At 33.6% G+C, this 19,262-nt stretch overlaps 1 protein-coding gene across 1 annotated transcript in view; it reads right to left on the bottom strand.

The window, feature by feature from the left end:
* LOC133331018 (dmX-like protein 2) overlaps positions 1-19,262 on the bottom strand; it is a 190,910-nt gene that overhangs the window by 48,915 nt on the left and 122,733 nt on the right. Inside the window, exon 15 of the mRNA XM_061539419.1 lies at positions 6,385-6,463. Coding sequence (XP_061395403.1) covers positions 6,385-6,463 — 79 coding nt within the window. The remainder of the gene's footprint in view (positions 1-6,384; positions 6,464-19,262) is intronic.

Raw genomic sequence — 19,262 nt, 5'->3', positions numbered from 1 at the left:
ATATATGTTTATAATGTGGAGAGGTAAACCATAGTCTAATGATAAAGACTGAAATAGAAGATCTCCAGAAGATTTGGAAATATTAGTTACATTAAGATTATTTTTGACTAGAATTGCTATTCCTGATTTTGAATAGTTGTAGTCTTTATTATGGTGAAATATTACGTAACCTGGTAGATGTAAAAGGTGCTTATTAGATTTTAGTTGAAGCTTCATAAGGCGTTTGAGTAACAACTTGATTGTCTTTTGCTTTCACGGTGGATATTTGTGTGTGAAGTTTATTTAATAATTTCTCTTCTTCTGCATCTACATTATATGTATTGTTAGGTTCGGGCTTAGAATTATTAGATGGAGATTGAATAAATGGTTATGTTGTGCTGGTGTAGGTGACTTTGTGGAAGTAACAATTGGTGCTGAACTTTTGTTGGAGGTAGTTTTGGATTGTATCGATGAAGATTTTGGGGTTTCCTCGGTGGAACTTTTTCTTTGAACATCTTTATTATTCTTTAATACATATGAAAAAGTTGTCCTTTTAGAGTTTAGTTTGATTAGGTGGTATTCGGGATTACTTTTGAATATTTTCCAAGCCTCACGATTTGTGCATCTTTGAGTAATTTTGATTTTGTTCACCGATTTGTGGGTTAAAAATGTTGGGCATGTATGAAGTGTGTGTGTATATGTTGCAATTAACACAATATTTTCTTGAAAAGTTCCGTACCCCTGCAATGGTTTTTGGTATGTCCCACCTTTTGGCAGGATTTGCACCTTAGTGGATTCGGGACATAATCACGAACTGGAATGGTACGCCAACCTATATCGATGAAGTTTGGAGGATGTATTAAATTAAAAGTAAGCACAGCTCCGCCTGTGGCAACCAATTGTATATATTTATAAATTGGAGTAGTTCAAATTCAATTCAATGTATGTAATGTATTTGCAAAAAAACAACAAACTGATGTTATTTATACAGACTTCAGTAAAGCTTTCTATACTGTAGTTCATAAGCTATTGCTCCATAAACAAAATGTTATAGGGTTCCCGTCAATTCTTTTAAGCTGGATTTCATCCTATTTAGAGGATCGTATCCAAAAAGTTTTGTTCAGTGATCCCTTTTCTAAATATATTATTGTTTCCTCTGGAGATCCGCAAGGAAGTCATTTGGGTCTGTTATTGTTTGTTCTTTTCTAAATGATCTTTCGAAGTCCATTCGTTATTCCAAAATACTAATGTATGCAGATGATGTCAAGCTGTCGCATACAAGTACACGTAAATCAGTTTATTTACAGTACGATTTACACTCACTCTTTAACTGGTGCAGTACAAATGGAATATCTCTTAATTAAAAAAAATTGCAAGAAATCTTCCTTATTCAGATACATCCAATACAATCCAACTACTTTATAGGGTCATACAAATTGGACAATGTTGATTCTTTCTCCGATCTATAAATGTCACTGTGATGAAATGTAGTCAGTTTATGTTTATGTAATCCATTGCATGCTATCACAAATTCTATACTAGGCTTGGAAATAGTAGACCCTGGCATTGTCAAATTTTATATTATAGCCATTGCTTGCTGTTGTTTGTTTAATGTATATTAAGTTAGTTTATGGTATTTATTGATCTAATTTATATTTGTTGTATAATTACTAATTGCCAGCTGTTGATCTATCTGTAGCCGGTATTGTTAAACCACTACTAACCCGCCTTAGAGAGGTAGCCCCCTCGGTTTAAGCCAGTTAATTCTTACAAAAAAATTAAAATATTGATAATTGATAAAAATGTTTACAATTCTATAAGTCTATTTAACAATATCTAGCACTCGGAATATTTATTCATGGCATAATTATACAAGGTAGTCTCATGCTGTCATATGTTTCCAATTTGTTCAAAAATTTGATTTTGACAACATTCAGCTGTCAAAATTTAAATTAAAATGCCTTCATTCGAAATGTACGCATTGGCAATAATTGCTAAATCATATATATTTATTAATATTTTGAAGTTATCTACCTCTAAAACTTAACAACATAAGTTGTAACAACAATTTGGAAACCAATGTGCAGCTATAGAAAATATATTTTGTTAAATTTATTAAAATTATTTTTGGTTGATGCGCGCAAAAGTTATCGACGTTTTAATTTTGGGCATAAGAAAAAAATCTTAAAATTACGCCGTTTATTATATTGACCAACAACTTTGATATATATCTTCCTCCGTAAAATAAGAATATGCATATATTATGATAATCACGATAAAGTTGCACATATTCGCGAAATATGAGAAAAATAAAAAAATATATAGCAGATTACATCAATATTTTCATTATATTAATGACATACACACACCTAAAAATTAATTCAAAAATATCTACATAATCTAAACACCATGGTGAATCAAATGATATCAAAATCACACAAGTCCGTGTAGCGGTTTCTAAATCAAAGCGACAATAAAACAAGATATTGAGGAAAAATATTTGTTTTTGGTTCGAAAAAATATAAATTTATTTTTTAATTGTATACAAGAAATTTCAGAAAAAAAATGTTGGGGTTATTCTGCTATTTTACCCGAATTTCGCCGAAAAATTGACATATATAATAATCACTTTTTGTGTATAAGTATACGCCTTGCGTATTTTATCAAGACCCTTCCTATAAATCTTAGAATTCTATAAATAGAAATAAATCTTAAAATAAAATAATATTATGAAATATACATTTTAAATTGCGTGTAAATCGCGTAATTCTCAAAATCATTTGATGCGTATGCGGTTTCCAGGAAGTACTGAAGTTTATCTTCCAATCCATATATATTTTGCGAAATTTCATTTGACGGCTAAGATGTGCCACGCGTTACATTGAAGTACCCAAAAAATCGTAAAACGCGAATAATTTCCGAAAACTCCATATGCCATTAACGCGCATCCGATTTCGGTGTGCACCCTAAAAAATACAACGATCTACACCGTTTTCAATGTGGTCCATTAAGAACCATGGATGTGCCAGCTCACACTATTTTTGAAATAAATTGCGTCTAAATCGCGTAATTCTCAAAATCATTGGATGCGCATGCGGTTTCCAGGAAGTACTGAAGTTTATCTTCCAATCCATATATATTTTGCGAAATTTCATTTGACGGCTAAGATCTGCCGCACGTTACATTGAAGTACCCAAAAAATTGTAAAACGCGAATAATTTGCGAAAACTCCATATGCCATTAACACGCATCCGATTTCGGTGTGCACCCTAAAAAAATACATCGATCTATACCATTTCAATGTGGTCCAATAAGAACCAACGATGTGCCAGCACAATCTATTTATGAGATAAATTGCGTACATCTCTCTTTCGGCTGAAGTTTTTAAAGTTCTCTTTTCGAAAAAGATCAAAATCCGTAAGAGGTCATTTATTGAAGCGGAAATGATACACAGAAAACGCAAATAAATCCGCGATATTTTCAAAAACATTTTTTGCCAAATTTCGTGTTTTTGGAAGGCCTGTTCTCGCCGTTCTAGTAGATGGATTTTCGCCAAGAAGATTTTATATCATCCGAAAAGTAAAAAACCTTATTGATCGCGGGTACCCATATCATTCAGTTGACAGATCTAAATATTTGGCCCGAAAAATAGGTTTTTTAGAAATTTGATCGCACAAAATTCGCACCTTCGGATGAGTATTACTCTGAAGCTGTGCATACTACATACACAAAATACATATCAAATTACGCAGATTCGCGACTACAATAATCTTATAATCGATTTTTATAAATTCCTGTTTGCGCAAATGAATCCGCGATATTTTAAAAAACATTTTTTGCCAAATTTCGTGTTTTTGGAAGGCCAGTTCCCGCCGTTCTAGTAGATGGATTTTCACCAAGAAAATTTTATATCATTCGAAACGTAAAAAACCTTATTGATCGCGGGTACCCATATCATTCAGTTGACAGATCTAAAAATTTGGCCCGAAAAATAGGTTTTTTAGAAATTTGATCGCACAAAATTCGCACCTTCGGATGAGTATTACTCTAAAGCTGTGCATACTACATACACAAAATACATATCAAATTACGCAGATTCGCGACTACAATAATCTTATAATCGATTTTTATAAATTCCTGTTTGCGTATTAAAGCTAGAAGTAAAATTAAAAAAAAAACACTCCAAATCGAGCTTCAAAATGTCAGCATCATTTAAAGGTAGATGCAGTTAAAATTTTGAAAAATGATACATAAGGGGCGTAGTCCCCATTTTGTTGGCTTCTAGTTTTACTTTGACACGAAGAGCGTGAAATGAGTGGCTTAGTCACAAATCGATAGAGAACATAAAAAAAATGGTTCGCCTCAACCTGTTTTTACACATTTATTAACATTAAACACAGCTTCTACCAAAATAAAGTTTGGAGGTCAATATCATGAACAGTTTGCAACGACAGATCAATTAAACCAAAACTATTTACTTTTTTTCATATACTTAAGTTGTTCCCGAGTTATAAAGGGGTGAACCTCCGCTTCAGCTATGTTAAAAAATTGGCAATATTGCCCATATACATTTTATACATTGTCATCATAAATGCAAACAAAATTTGACTTTTTGTCGTTCTGGTAAAAAAATCGCTTATTACAAATTTTTATATTTAACAATTGCTGATATAATAACAAATACTGGTACAAAATTTTAAACTATAAATGCAAGTCTTTTGTCTCATCTCCTTGTAAGAAAATGTTTGTTTTGTCGGTATTTTTTTGTATATCCTTAACAAAAAGATTTTGCCCATTTTTCAGTACATCGGAAGTCCCTAAAGTATAATGTATTTCCAGTGTGAGTGGAAGCATTACTGCAAATAAATATCAGCACTGTTATTGTAGAAATTTTACACATTTGCGTTTAAAAGTGTCAACAATTTAGTACTTTGGTGTTTAGCGGTCTCGTCCGTTTTTCATTACCAAAATTCACATAATCATTCGCTGTAGTATAGATCCATGTGGGATTGGAATTATTTTTTATTAATAAAAGTGCAATAATAATGCATTGATAGGGACGGAATATTTTTAATGCCTCAAGTGACGACAAGGAAACGTGAGCTTAAATCAGTTTTAAATCCGGCCGCTGATTCCGCTGTTCCACATATACAACTTGGGTTCCAGAATGCAAATATACATATAGACGCCTCCGAACCATACTATGCTAAGTCAACTTAGCATATTTTAAAGTTCTTTGCGTTTTTAGATACTACGGTCCTTAATTTAAATTCTTTGAAATTTTGGTAATCATCGGCCAATCCAAAACAAAGTTATAAGCAAAAATGTACTTAGCATGGCACGTAAGATTTAAGAAACTTCCATTCCATGATGTGGTAAGTACACATTTCACATTTTTACAAATGATATGAGTTCGATTGCGCAGAAAAAGCTGAAATTGGCACAAAATATGTCAAAAGGTAATAGCAATTTATATTTAGTTTTATATTATGTTATTAATCTGATTTCGGTTCTAAAAAGGAGAAGTAATAACTACAGAGACCATGCTAAGTAACAAAGAGGAAAATAAAGGAAAGCAATTTAAGAAGACATTAGTTCTCGCGTTTATAAAATATATCATTGTGCATATGTTTGTAACAGGCAAAAGAAAACGAGATAGACCCATAGTTCCTTTTGAGAATATGCATAAAATCACTTTCTGAGTCGCTTTATGCATGTCCTTCAAAATGAATTGAATACTATTCTTCGGAGGCGTCGTTTATTGACAGATTTATGACCTACAATTTTTCTACCAAGAAGCCACTTCTTCGAAAAATATATTGTAATTAAAATATAAGCAAAATTTCCAAGGAGCCAAGGCTTACATGTGGGACACTTTTCAAAATTATTCGACCTGAAGAAATGTATAATTTTCTTATTTATTTTTTTCAAAACCTATTTGTCAGCATGACAATTTAATTTCTATAACAACAATGTTGTTTTTGTAAAATGTTGATTGTTGTATCTGATGCATACACCTTATTAAATACACCTTGAAAATGGCTAGAAATAAATACAGTACACCGATAAAACAGCTAATTGCCAATGATTTATCACTAAATTTGGTACAATTTATTACTAAATTTGATACAATTTGAATTTGGGTCAATCGATAAAGCTGGAATCCTGAAATTTGGAGGTAGTATCATTGTTGGGGTGTAGGATGGGTGTACATAGGAGGTTTTGGAAGTTCACAATAATGTGTACTAAAAGGTACCAAATTTGGATTTCTATGAACGGATAGAGCTGGTATCTTGTGAAATTTAAAAAAAATATATATATATGCAGAAATAGCATCAAAAAAGGGTATAGAATACTATATAGGTAAAACAACATAATTAAAACAAATGTGTAGTTAATACTTACAAGATCAGTGCCACGACCAGATTGTGATGAATTGGTATTAAAATTATAGTTGGAATCCTGGGATGAACCGTAAGGGGACCTAAAGAAATGGGGTGAGTAATAAAAATATATAATTAATATCATTTATCTTATATTCATCTTTCTTGAACTATAACTACAATAAAATACATATGATTTTTTAAATAAGAAATTATAATTACATATATATATATATATATATTTTGAAATTAATAATATTTTATGGGAAAGGAAATTGTCTCAATTTTTGCTTGGACAAAACTAAAGGAATTTTAATGTACAAGCAGATGAGCTCTGAAGTTTTAATTATTTTTAATCACTTTGTTTCCGTCTCTATACCCATTTCGATTCTTCTAGATCCTTTTTAACAGGCTTTTGTTTCAATGATATAGAGCTGTTTTCGATTTTGATTATGAAAATAATTTCGGAGAAAAATTCCATGAATAAATCAGGGATTTCTCGAATTATAAGACGATTTTATGCAACTATGTATATCAGTAGTGACTGTTCAGCACGGAGGAAGACTGCAAAAGATCATCAGTTCGTACTGATCAACAAATTGTCATAGAAGTAAAAAAATATACACGGAAGATTTCAACGGAATGCTTGAAACTATCAAGAAAATTATTTTATTTCTGAAAAGAATCGGAAAGCCAGTTTGCCTTTCGCAAAAGCTCATATTTATTGTAATTCGACTCAGTGGATAAATATTATGTACTCGGATGAATGAAAGTTTAAATATTAAGAACTCGGACACAAGCTGACATAGCCTCTTCCTAAACAAACAGACATAGCCTCTTCCTAAAGGATTTATTTATTCAATGTCTCGTAGGTGTGCTGCCGTAATGATAAATAATGGATATGCTGTCGATTACTAGCAAAATTTGCTTATTTATAAGAACAAATCAAAAAGCTGATTTAGTTTTGACCAAGCAAAAATTGGGTAAATTTAGTTTTCCATAGACTATTTTTTATTTCAAAATAAACTTTTCTGTTATACTTTGTTATTGAATAAATTAATACTATTTATTTCTGAAAAAACTCTCACTATAACTTTATTTACTCAGTTTGCAATTTTAGTTGCTTTGGTCTGACAAGTGACCCGCAAACCTTGCCTTGCCTAGTAATTTTGTTAAAGAATTTTTTTGGAATTCTAGATTTATTTTTCAATTCCCAATAAATATCCAAGAAAATTTTTGGTATAGATTAACTTAATGTCTATCGTCCCATATTTCATCTTGATCGTTGTATCGAAGTTTTAGCACATATTTCAACATAATTCGTTGCTGTATAGAATTTCGAGTTACATTTGGATTTGTAAATTACTTTGTAAAAGGCACAACCACCTTTGAAAAACATATTTTAAAGGAAGTCGACTTACTTCAATAGGTTACCGTTATCTTATGTCTAAAACAGAACGTTTGATCAGAATTCACATAAAGTAAAAAATTGCAGTAAAGTATATCCACAATTTAAGGGGACCTCCCCCATAAATTTTCAAAATTTTCATTGGGCACATATATAATTGAAAGAGAAAAATAATTTGCAAAAATTGATTGTTGTTGTTGTAGCAGCCCTTATTGCTTTTACACAATGGGCTGAGGTGACAGACGTTGGCCGAGTAAGACTCGGGTCTTTTCGGATCGTAGACCCCTCTGTCGTGGAAACGAAAAACAAAAATTGATTGTTGTTGTTTTTGGTGATTAAAGAAATGTAGTTATTTTTGATGGCGGGCATGATAACTCCTCACTGGAACATCGGAAAATCAGGAAATTCCAAGGGTGTTAGAAAGAGTACATGTCTGGCTCTCGTATGAACTAGGATTATTGACTACGCAAAAAATTAACAATTTGGCGGACATTTGTAAAAAAGTGTCGGAGTAGTAGTTTAGAGTAGTTTTTATTATGGTATTTACGGTTGTATGAATTTATGTTTTAATTTTTTAAATTTTTATTATTTTTGGGTAGTTTATCCTTCACTAGGTTAAGCACTACATATGCATTTTATAATTTATCTTTAATGGGCCTGTTGTAATTATTTATATAGAGATGGCAACCATATCATTATTACACTTTCATATGTCATTGTTATTATTCTTTCATGTCATCTGCATAACATACATACACTCATACATTGTAATTTCATCATTCTCTTTTTACCATCTTCATGTGTATAGATTGACACCATTTTGTATTAGTATGTCTTAGCTTTTGTTAAATAAAGTAATTCTTAAAATAAGCAAGCGTGCAGCATTTTTGACTCAACCATCGTTCCCACGAATACAACAATTTGGCGACGAGAGTAAAACAAGATTGATCAAATTAAAATTAGCCAAGTGCAAGGTTAATATTTCAACAAAGTATAAGACGATGGATTCCACACAATTCCAAGCCTTTTTGAAAACGCAGGAAGCGTTGGTTGCGCAACTGGCGAGATTAACAACAGGTGGTAGTGCGCCACAGGGAAATCAGGGCAGTAGCAGCAACAACAGCATCAACACAGCGTTAGTACCCAATTTTGATATGTTTGACACAACGAAGGAAACATACCAAAATTACATCGAAAGGTTTTCGAATTACATAACCATGAAAGGTGTGCATGAAAATAATGCGTATTGTGCAATGTTACTCCTTAATTCAATCGGGTCGAAATATTTTAACATGGTTACTGCGTTGGCGGCACCAAAGCATACATCACAGCTGAAGTACGACGAGCTGCTAAAGATTTTGGGAGATCATTTGGCTCCCAAAAGAAGTGTATTGGTTGCTCAACACAAATTCTTATCGATTTACCAGAGAGAAGGACAGTCTGTAGCCGAATTTGTGGCATCTCTTCGTGCAGAGATTGATGCATGCGAATTTGTCTCCCCGTGCGAATGTGGAATCTCCATTGCTAATGTTTTTCTAAGGGCACAGTTTATCCGAGGTATACACGACAACGGTATTCGGGAACAACTTCTCCAAACAAGTTCTGCGGAATTCGAAGAAATTGTTTTAAAAGCATTGGCATTGGAGGCAGCTAAGGTGGATGCTAGGGAATTGTCACAAGTCAACAGTTCTGTTGACATAAACAAAATTTTCAGCAAAAACAAGCCCCACAAAGCGAAATTCAAAAGGCCTGAAACTGTACGATCAGGTAAAATCAATTATGCGCAATTAGGAATTGCCGGGTTATGTTTACATTGTGGTAAAAATAATCATTATGCGAGAGAATGTCGATCTAGTAAAAATCTTAAATGTAACTTATGCAGTAAACGTGGTCATGTGGCTAAAGTATGCATAGCTACACTTTTGGCGGATGGTCCTAATGCCGGACAAAATAAAAAGTTTTCGAACACCACAAATCAAGTTCAAAGTGCAGATCCCGAGTACGGAATTTTTAAAATTGTGGATGTGTACCAGAATGAATATACAGATGCACAACGATACTATGCTGATATTTCTATAGAAGGCAAGGTGGTAAGATTCGAAGTCGATTCAGGATCTGGATATTAATTTTTACCCAGAAGCCAATTCGCAAAATTAAATATGGATGACAAAATAACTCCAACAAAAATAGTTTTCCGATCCTATACGCAGAATAAATTCATTCCGGATGGAAAAGTTCGGGTCAGTATTAAATTCAAAAACAGTACAATAAATGATGATATTTATATCGTTCCAGATGAGTGTTCTGCTTTAATTGGACGGACGTGGATACGCCGTCTAGGCATCAATTTGAATGAACTAGATGAGTGTGATTCAAATCCTGCAATGATTAATGTCGTGGGAAGCACAAACGATGTGCAAGAATTTGCGACCGAATTTGCTAGTGTTTTTCAACAGAACATTGGGTGCATTCCCAATTATAAAGTCACTCTAAAATTGCGGGATAATGCTACTCCAGTGTACACAAAAGAGCGTCAAATTCCATATGCATTGACAGAGCGTGTCAATAAAGAGCTTGACGAACTGGAGAAAGCTTCTATAATTACAAAAATTTCAAACAGCGATTGGGGATCGCCATTAGTCGTAATTCCGAAGGCGGATGGTGGGGTACGTTTATGCGTCGACTACAAGGTGGGCGTAAATCAACGCCTAGTAGATGCACATTATCCAATTCGGAAAATCGATGAAATTTTCAACAGTCTAAGAGACTCTAAATTCTTTTGTCGTCTAGATTTATACAAGGCATATCTACATGTACCCGTCGATGATATGTCCAGCGAGATACAAACTATATCAACTCATAGAGGCACATATAAAATGAATCGCCTTTCCTTCGGGATTAAAACCGCACCCGCGGAGTTCAATAGAATAATAGATCAAATATTAAGGGAAACTCCTAAAACAGAATCGTACTTTGACGATATCGTCGTTCATGGTGCTACATTGGAAGAGTGCAAGTCCAATTTGAGAGCATGCTTGACACAATTGAGTAAATACGATCTGCATTTAAACATGGCAAAATGTAAATTCTTCGAAGAACAAATCGAGTTTTTGGGACACACCATACGTCACAATAAGGTGCAAAAGTCCTTATCAAAAGTACAGGCTATTTTGGAAATGCCTAAACCTGAGTGCGTAGAAGACGTTCGCCGGTTCCTCGGAATGGTGACGTATTACTCAAGATTCATACCAAACTCAGCTACGATTACAACTCCATTACGACACCTATTGCGGAAGAATGCTGTCTTCAAATGGTCATCCAATTGCAATAAATCTTTTGAAACGTTAAAAGCAGAAATCGCTAGTGATCGTGTACTAACACCTTTCAACCCCGATTTACCATTGCAGCTTGCATGTGACGCTAGTCCGACAGGGATAGCAGGAGTGTTGTCGCACATCATAAACGATGAAGAAAGACCCATAGCGTTCGCTTCGAGGTCGCTAACGTCGGCGGAGAAAAATTACTCTCAATTAGATAGAGAAGCGTTAGCTATTGTTTACGCTGTACAACACTTCCATGAATACGTCTACGGCAGACTATTCAAATTGATCACGGATAACCAGCCATTGTCAAGAATATTCCACCAACATTCGAAATTGCCTCAAATGACATCTTCGCGACTTCAGCGGTACGCAACATTTTTAACAGGTTATAACTATGAAGTCGTCACTAAGAGGAGCGAGGAAAACGCGAATGCGGATTGCCTATCTAGGGCACCATTGGAAATAGGTACTCAAACTTTAAATTTTCTTGATAATGAAGTGCATTCTATATGCGTATCAACTATTCAACAAATCAATTCTATAAAATTAAACTTCAACGCTCTTCGTGAAGCAACAAAAAGAGATGAAAAACTCTCGGAAATCATCAACACATTGCAAAAATCGGATATTGTTGACTCCGAATTCACAATTGATTGCAACATTTTATTTAGAGGAGCGAGGGTAGTCGTTCCAGCCACACTTCAACAATCTGTTTTGGAAGAACTCCATTACACACATATTGGCATCACAAAGATGAAACAATTGGCAAGACGATATGTGTATTGGACATCAATCGATAGAGATATCGAAAACTTTGTACGGAAATGTTCTGCTTGTGCAGAAGTGAAGAAGAGCCCTCCAAAAGTGATACTACACCCCTGGGAAGAACCTGAAACCAATTGGCAGCGTATTCACATTGATTACGCAGGACCGTATCAAGGGTATTTCTTTTTGGTAGTAGTAGATGCCAAATCAAAATGGGCTGAGGTCGGAGTATCTTCTTCTGCACCAACATCATCATCAACAATTCAAATATTGGAAATATGTTTTCAAGGAATGGTTTTCCAGATGTAGTCGTTTCTGACAACGCTACAATTTTCAAAAGTGAAGAATTCACAAAATTTTGTAGGCATCGCGGAATTTTCCAAAAATTAATTGCGCCAGGCCATCCTGCGACAAATGGCCTAGCCGAGAGAAACATCCAGACATTAAAACAACGTTTAACATCGATGTCAAATGACCCCGCGACAATGTCGACGAAAATTCGAGAGATTTTATTTAGATATCGGGCCACGCCTCTCCGAAATGGAAAAACCCCTTCAGAAATGTATTTAGGAAGGCAGATAAAGATTCAATTAGATGCACTAAAACCACTGAAATTAACATCAACCAAATCTACAATAACATCGGCAAGAAAATTAAGAGAGGGAGACCGAGTGCAAGCGCGATACTACACAGCCAACAAATCGATTTGGAAATTCGGTGTGGTAGCTAAGAAGCTAGGTAATCTTCATTATATAATCAAGCTTGACAATGGATTTGTCTTCAAACGCCACATAAACCAGCTCCGTTTATCTAATACGCCGATTCCAAAGACTGCGGAAAATTCACCTTCCGATTCGCCTTCAAACAACACTCAACAAATGGGTATACCATTTTTCCAGCAACCAGTAATAAGCTCATACGTACCACCAGATGGAAGCGAAGTTCCTCCAGATTTGGACTGCACAGATCCTACAACATCATCTTCCGCATCGCCCTCAAGAAACGGACAACATACCGAAGAGCTGTCAAACTCCAATGAAGAGTCTGAAGTTGCAGACACCCCAAGTCGTCGAACATCTGCAAGGCAACGTAGACCCCCCCAGTATTTTGGCGATTATATTCGACATTAAAATATGTTCCGTTTAAGTGAGGGAGAACTGTTGTAACTATTTATATAGAGATGGCAACCATATCATTATTACACTTTCATATGTCATTGTTATTATTCTTTCATGTCATCTGCATAACATACATCCACTCATACATTGTAATTTCATCATTCTCTTTTTACCATCTTCATGTGTATAGATTGACACCATTTTGTATTAGTATGTCTTAAGCTTTTGTTAAATAAAGTAATTCTTAAAATAAGCAAGCGTGCAGCATTTTTGACTCAACCATCGTTCCCACGAATACAACAGGGCCTGAAGGCTTTGAAATAAAAGTTGAATAAAATAGAATTGAAATTTAGTTGAAATTGCGTTTAAAGTTTGAGAATCACTCTTGTCCTCACTTGATGTGTCAGCATAATAAATCGGCTATATCTTCTAGAGTAGAACCAAGTTTCCGGGTAGCCCCTAATACGAATACTCTTCAATGCTTGGCTGTAATTTTATATTTTGGATGATAATTAAGTTTAATACTATATCATTGGTGGTCTACTCTTTGGAATCAGTTATGGTTCGACTGCCAAAATAATATAAGATGTAATAAACGTCATTTATTTCATCATTTTTATCGTTAAAAGTTATTTTCATGAATATGTATATTATGCTTCTACATATTTCTGACTATTCTTTACTCTTCCTGATAAAAAAAAATTAACTTCAGTAATACTCTTCAATGTTTGGCTGTAATTTTATATTTTGGATGATAATTAAGTTTAATACTATATAATTGGTGGTCTACTCTTTGGAATCAGTTATGGTTCGACTGCCAAAATAATATAAGATGTAATAAACGTCATTTATTTCATCATTTTCATCGTTAACAGTTATTTTCATGAATATGTATATTATGCTTCTACATATTTCTGACTATTCTTTACTCTTCCTGATAAAAAAAATTAACTTCAGTAAAGCTTATGTTTTTTTCATATTGACTAATGAAAAAAACACTTTTGTCAAAACCCCAATGACTTTACATTTGTCGGAAATATATGCCATTTAGGTCACTGTTTCTGACGGACCATCTCTGTTTGGGATACAGGGACGTACACAGGATTTTATTTCGAGGGGGTTGAGGTCCGCTGGTCCGAAAATAAAAAAGTAAAATTGTTCCTTCCTTAAATATAATATGAGTAGATAATTATTTCTTAAAACAAAGTTTTGTTTTAATACAGATCATTTGTACACAAAGTACAAATAATATTTCTATGGAAACACAATAGTAATCGTGAATATGTATTTAAACCAAAGATAATATTTTATATTCATTGAATGCACAAAAATATATAAATTCATTACTTTCAATTCATATAATCTGTATTACAAATTAAGTCTTCTATATATATATAATTATTCTGTCATCAGTACTCACTTCAAATTTATGTATAGTATAATGTCTATGCTAATGAATGAACAGCGTGGGCTTTAAATTTGATTTCTCAGATACGTTCTTACTCGACGTAGGGTAGAAAAACTTCTTTCAGCTGATGCTGTGGTCATCGGTGTAACACCTAAGTATTTTAAGGAAATTCCTTAAAATACATAGGTGTTACTTTTGAAAATTTTGAGGCAGTGTATTGGTAAATATTTAAAATCATTTTCCAATGTTTTTCTAACAGAGCAGATTATGGTGAGTCAAAAATTACTCCCGTTGGGTTATACGTTTGTGATTTGATATCAAAATTTATTCATAGGATAACAAATCATGATAACAGTTATAATAATCCGCCCACGAAAAAATTACAAAACCACCCACGAAAAAATGGAATATACGATGATAAGAACTCAGGACGTTTTATCGAGCATGAAAGATGTTTCAAAACGTTTAGAACATGTTACGGACAGACAAGCTTCAGATATATTGAAAGAACAAAATTATAAACTTAAAGTGGCCATTGAGATAATTTTATTGCGTAAAAGGGAAGACATCGCTTTGAGGGGAAGTAAAGCCCACTGAATACTGTCGTTAGACGTAAACTTAGAAAATTGGGGATTACACCCACAAATTCAACATACCAGAGTCCCAGAATACAGAACAAGTTAATGTAACTAAATGATGAATACAAGCAGAAGTCTATTGTTAAAGAAGAGAAAACTGCTGTACTTTTATCGGTTTTAGCGGATGAAGCTATACATATACAGTCTCATCCGCTTTTTGACAAGGTATCTAAAGAAGTAAAGGAATGTTTCCTTTGCTACGTGGAATTAGAAGGATAAACAAAAAATTAATTTTCGACCGTCATAATAAACACAGTAATCAGTTTGGGTTTGGAAAAAAAATAAGAGGTCTGCGGTATACATTAATTGTTCTTTTCACACTTTTAAAATTATGTTTAAATGCAGCTTCAAAGATTCGAATAATTCGAAGTATATTTTCTACAATATTGGACATTTACACATTCTTTAGGAAATTCAAAAGGGTCTGCTACATTATGTAGAATATTTTGAAAAGTAAGTAAATCTTTCAAACGACTACATTCATATTATGAAACACGATGGGTTGAGCACCATGATTGTGTACAACGAATCTATAGAAGAAATAGGGGAAAATTTAGGATTTAATTTGGATTTATTATAATGAGTTGGATTATAATGTGTTGTAACTCCGAGTATTTTTTATAGAACTACATGAGTTCCGTTCCAGAACATAAAAGAATCTATTAATTTTACAAGTTTTGCAACTTTTTACTAGGAACCCGTTCCTGAACCCTAAAAACTGGTAAAACATTGAACTAAATTTAAGAGAGCACAAAACAAAATGGCGTTCTCTTTGAAAACTTTTTACTCGAGAGTAAAAATGGTAAAAAGGAATGCCTACTTCTGATTGGCTGTTATGTTGATTTTGAAGTATTGGCATATTTACTAGATTTTCGTTCCCGAACTTTTCAAATTATTTTGTACTCTGAGAGCGATTTTGAAATGTTACCCTTTTACTAGATTTACTATTAAAAAAGTACTAGAACAGACCAATAATTTGTCCTATGTTTGGACAAACTATTTGTAAATCTGACAAGCAGATTTCTGGAAAATGTATTTATATTTGGAAATAGATTTTTGTCACATACCACAATCGCATCAAGTGGATTATATGCGATTATCTTTCGCTTTCCACATAGTGATCCACAAATCAACTTTCAGATATTATTTTTCATAAAATTTAAAAAAATCTTTACATAAAAATATTATAATTTTTGATAATGGTTTATAATGTAATGTAATAGTTTAAAATGTAACAAATGTAACATTAATTTCTTCCTTTCTGTATATGTACACGGTTTGTTAGCCTTTATGTTTTAATGTTTTAAATGTTTCTTTCATTGTAAAATAATTGACAGTACCCGAATTTACAGCACACACATTTTGTCAAGGCGAAATATTTATCTTCGCTGCAGAACAATTTTTTTTGACACTAAATGTAGGTTCAGTGTTACATTTTTTACAAATTCGCCTTTTGGATGACCTGTTATTTGGACTATGCTTCAGATCATTTTTTTTTTTGACACTAAATGTAGGTTCAGTGTTGCATTTTTTACAAATTCGCCTTTTGGATGACCTGATATTTGGACCATGAATATAACTTTGAAAAAGGTTATATAACATTGACATGTGTCAAGACATTAACATGAATTAACGGTCAATTAAACATATGGAATTGGTGTCAAAAATGAAGGTAAAATTAAAAAAAAAAATCAAAAATGCTGCTGTATAGTTGACATGGTAAATTTTTTATAATTTTTAAGGGTTATTTGGCTGAAGGTCAATGAAAAAATGTCTGTTTATAATTTTTTTTTTTTGTTTTTCCAAAATTTCGATTGTCATCGAGAATCATCTTCAGGGATCTGTTACAAGGAATGTAATTAGTTCAAAATTCATAACTCACCTTCACGTTCAACCAAATTAGTTCCAATTTGGTGTTTTGGGTTCGAATAGTGCAACAACTATTCTTATGATCAATTATGGTCAACATTCAAGGGTAGCCCCACCTAATTTTGGATTGGTTGGTAGAAGATGTGACAATTGCAACTATCTATTATAGGTAAGACGACTCCCATGATTCATTTGATGTGCACGAAGTTTGGCATAGCGTACTAAATCAAGTCTAGCATGATGCGTTTAGTTAAAAATTGATAAATCACCTTCACGTTTAACCAAATTAGTTCCAATTTGGTGTTTTGGGTTTGAATAGTGCAACAACTATTCTTATGGTCAACATTCAAGGGTAGCCCCTACCTAATTTCGGATTGGTTGGTAGAAGGTGTGACAATTACAACTATCTATTGTAGGTAAGACGACTCCCATGATTCATTTGATGTGCACGAAGTTTGGCATAGCGTACTAAATCAAGTCTAGAATGATGCGTGCTATGTTTCGTGAAAATCGGTCCAGATTTCGATATAGCTCCCATAATTTTCGACCGATTTTATGTAAATGCATTTTATTTCAAAAATAAATATATATTCTTTTATATAGAAAAACATGAATACAAACGACTCCCACTATGAAAATGTAAGTGTAAAGAATTCACTTCAAACAGGTGTAAAGTGTGTTACAGAACAGCTAGACGTGCGTTCGATACACTTCTACCATTGAAGTGAAAGCCAGAACATGCCCGTACATTTTATAACCCATCCCTATTGATCCAAGCTACTTTAATATGAACATGAATATGCCGTCTGAACCAAGGGATTTGGATGGCTTGGATATTGAGATAATTGCTGATAATTGATATTGGTTGCAATTATATTTTAAGATTCTTGGATCTCCAGATAATTGCTCGATTGAATTAGCGGCAGAACTGCAATGCACATTTTTTTGGCATCAGAAGGTTCGATGTTATTGAAAGAAATAGCAAAGATATTTTCATTTCTTTTCTTTTTATATTGCAGTGTTTTTTTTTTATATATTGCAGTGGTTAAGGTGTTCTAACCATTTAGAGAGCCTGTGCTCAATGACTAAAGCATTTATGGATGCCCTGGATGGATAGTTTGGTCTCATTAGAGGAATCCTGCCCGCAGGAATGAAGCATTTTGCCGCTTTTTCACGGAAAATCTTCACACCCTTTCTGGCACTACGGATGGCGGCATAGGACTTAAGGAATCCTTCTCCCAGGGGGGAAGTCAGAGTATAACAAAGTTTGAGTCAATTTGTCCACGTAACAATTTTATTATAAATATTGCTCTACGCACTAATCGCCTTCTTTCAAGAGTTGGAAGATCAATCAGTTTCAGACGGTTAACGTACGGTGGAAGTGCGTCAAGTTATTTCCAAGGTAGTCCCCTAAGAGAAAATAAAAGAAACTGGGTTTGAACCGATTCTATTTTATTAGAATAATTTTTATAAAATGGGCTCCAATGTAGACATCCGTATTTCAATGTGGGTCGAACAAGGCTAAAGAATGGACGTTTAGTTATATACGATTTAGTTTTATTAACACATGATTCAATATGTAAATGAAAACGCAAAATGTTATCTAAAATGATACCAAAATCTGTAAACGAGTATACAGAGTCAAGTTTATGAGAGAAAGTAATCAATAGATATGGTCCTGGTCCTAGAAAGAGTTAATTTTTTGCACTTCTTAAGGTTTAGCGACATACCATTAGCACTACTCCAGTTTACGAACGAGTGTAGGTCATGTTGCAAGTTTAATGAGGAGTTAAGTGTATTTAGACTACAAAAATTTTCACATCATCTGCAAACATTAAAATATTAGAAAACCGGATTACAGATGAAAGATCATTTAAATAAAGGACAAAGACTAATGGGCCCAAATCAGGGACGTACGCGAAATGAATTTTTTTCACAGTAAATTTTTGTTTGCAACAGTGAATTTTTTCGTTTTGTACTACCGGGCCCCCCCCGAAATGAAATCCTGTGTACGTTGCTGGCCCAAATGGTTACCCTAAGGAACACCAGATAAAACACTGATGTCATCTGAGAGAAGTGGATTGAAATGTTCTTTTTGAGTACGATCTTGTAAATAAGAGGAAATCCAGTTAAAAAAGATAAACTGTGAACAACAGTATCGAACGCTTTATTGAAATCTGTATAAATTATATCAGTCTGCAGTTTATTGATAAATCCGCAGTTTATGTGAGCGTGATACATAAGCTCCATTAGGTTAGTCAATGTAGACCTCTCTCTTAAAAAGCCATGTTGAAAATGAGATATAGCATCGTATAGATGATACGAAGTTTGAAATTCTTCGAGAAACCAAAAGTTCAAATAACTTTGGAAT

Source organism: Musca vetustissima, unplaced genomic scaffold (assembly GCF_032173495.1).
Source record: "Musca vetustissima isolate MV318-11 ecotype Yass unplaced genomic scaffold, APGP_CSIRO_Mvet_v1 utg2887, whole genome shotgun sequence".
Lineage (NCBI taxonomy): Eukaryota > Metazoa > Arthropoda > Insecta > Diptera > Muscidae > Musca > Musca vetustissima.
The sequence above is the reverse complement of the archived record's forward strand: the minus strand, read 5'-3'. Positions and strand labels throughout refer to the sequence as shown.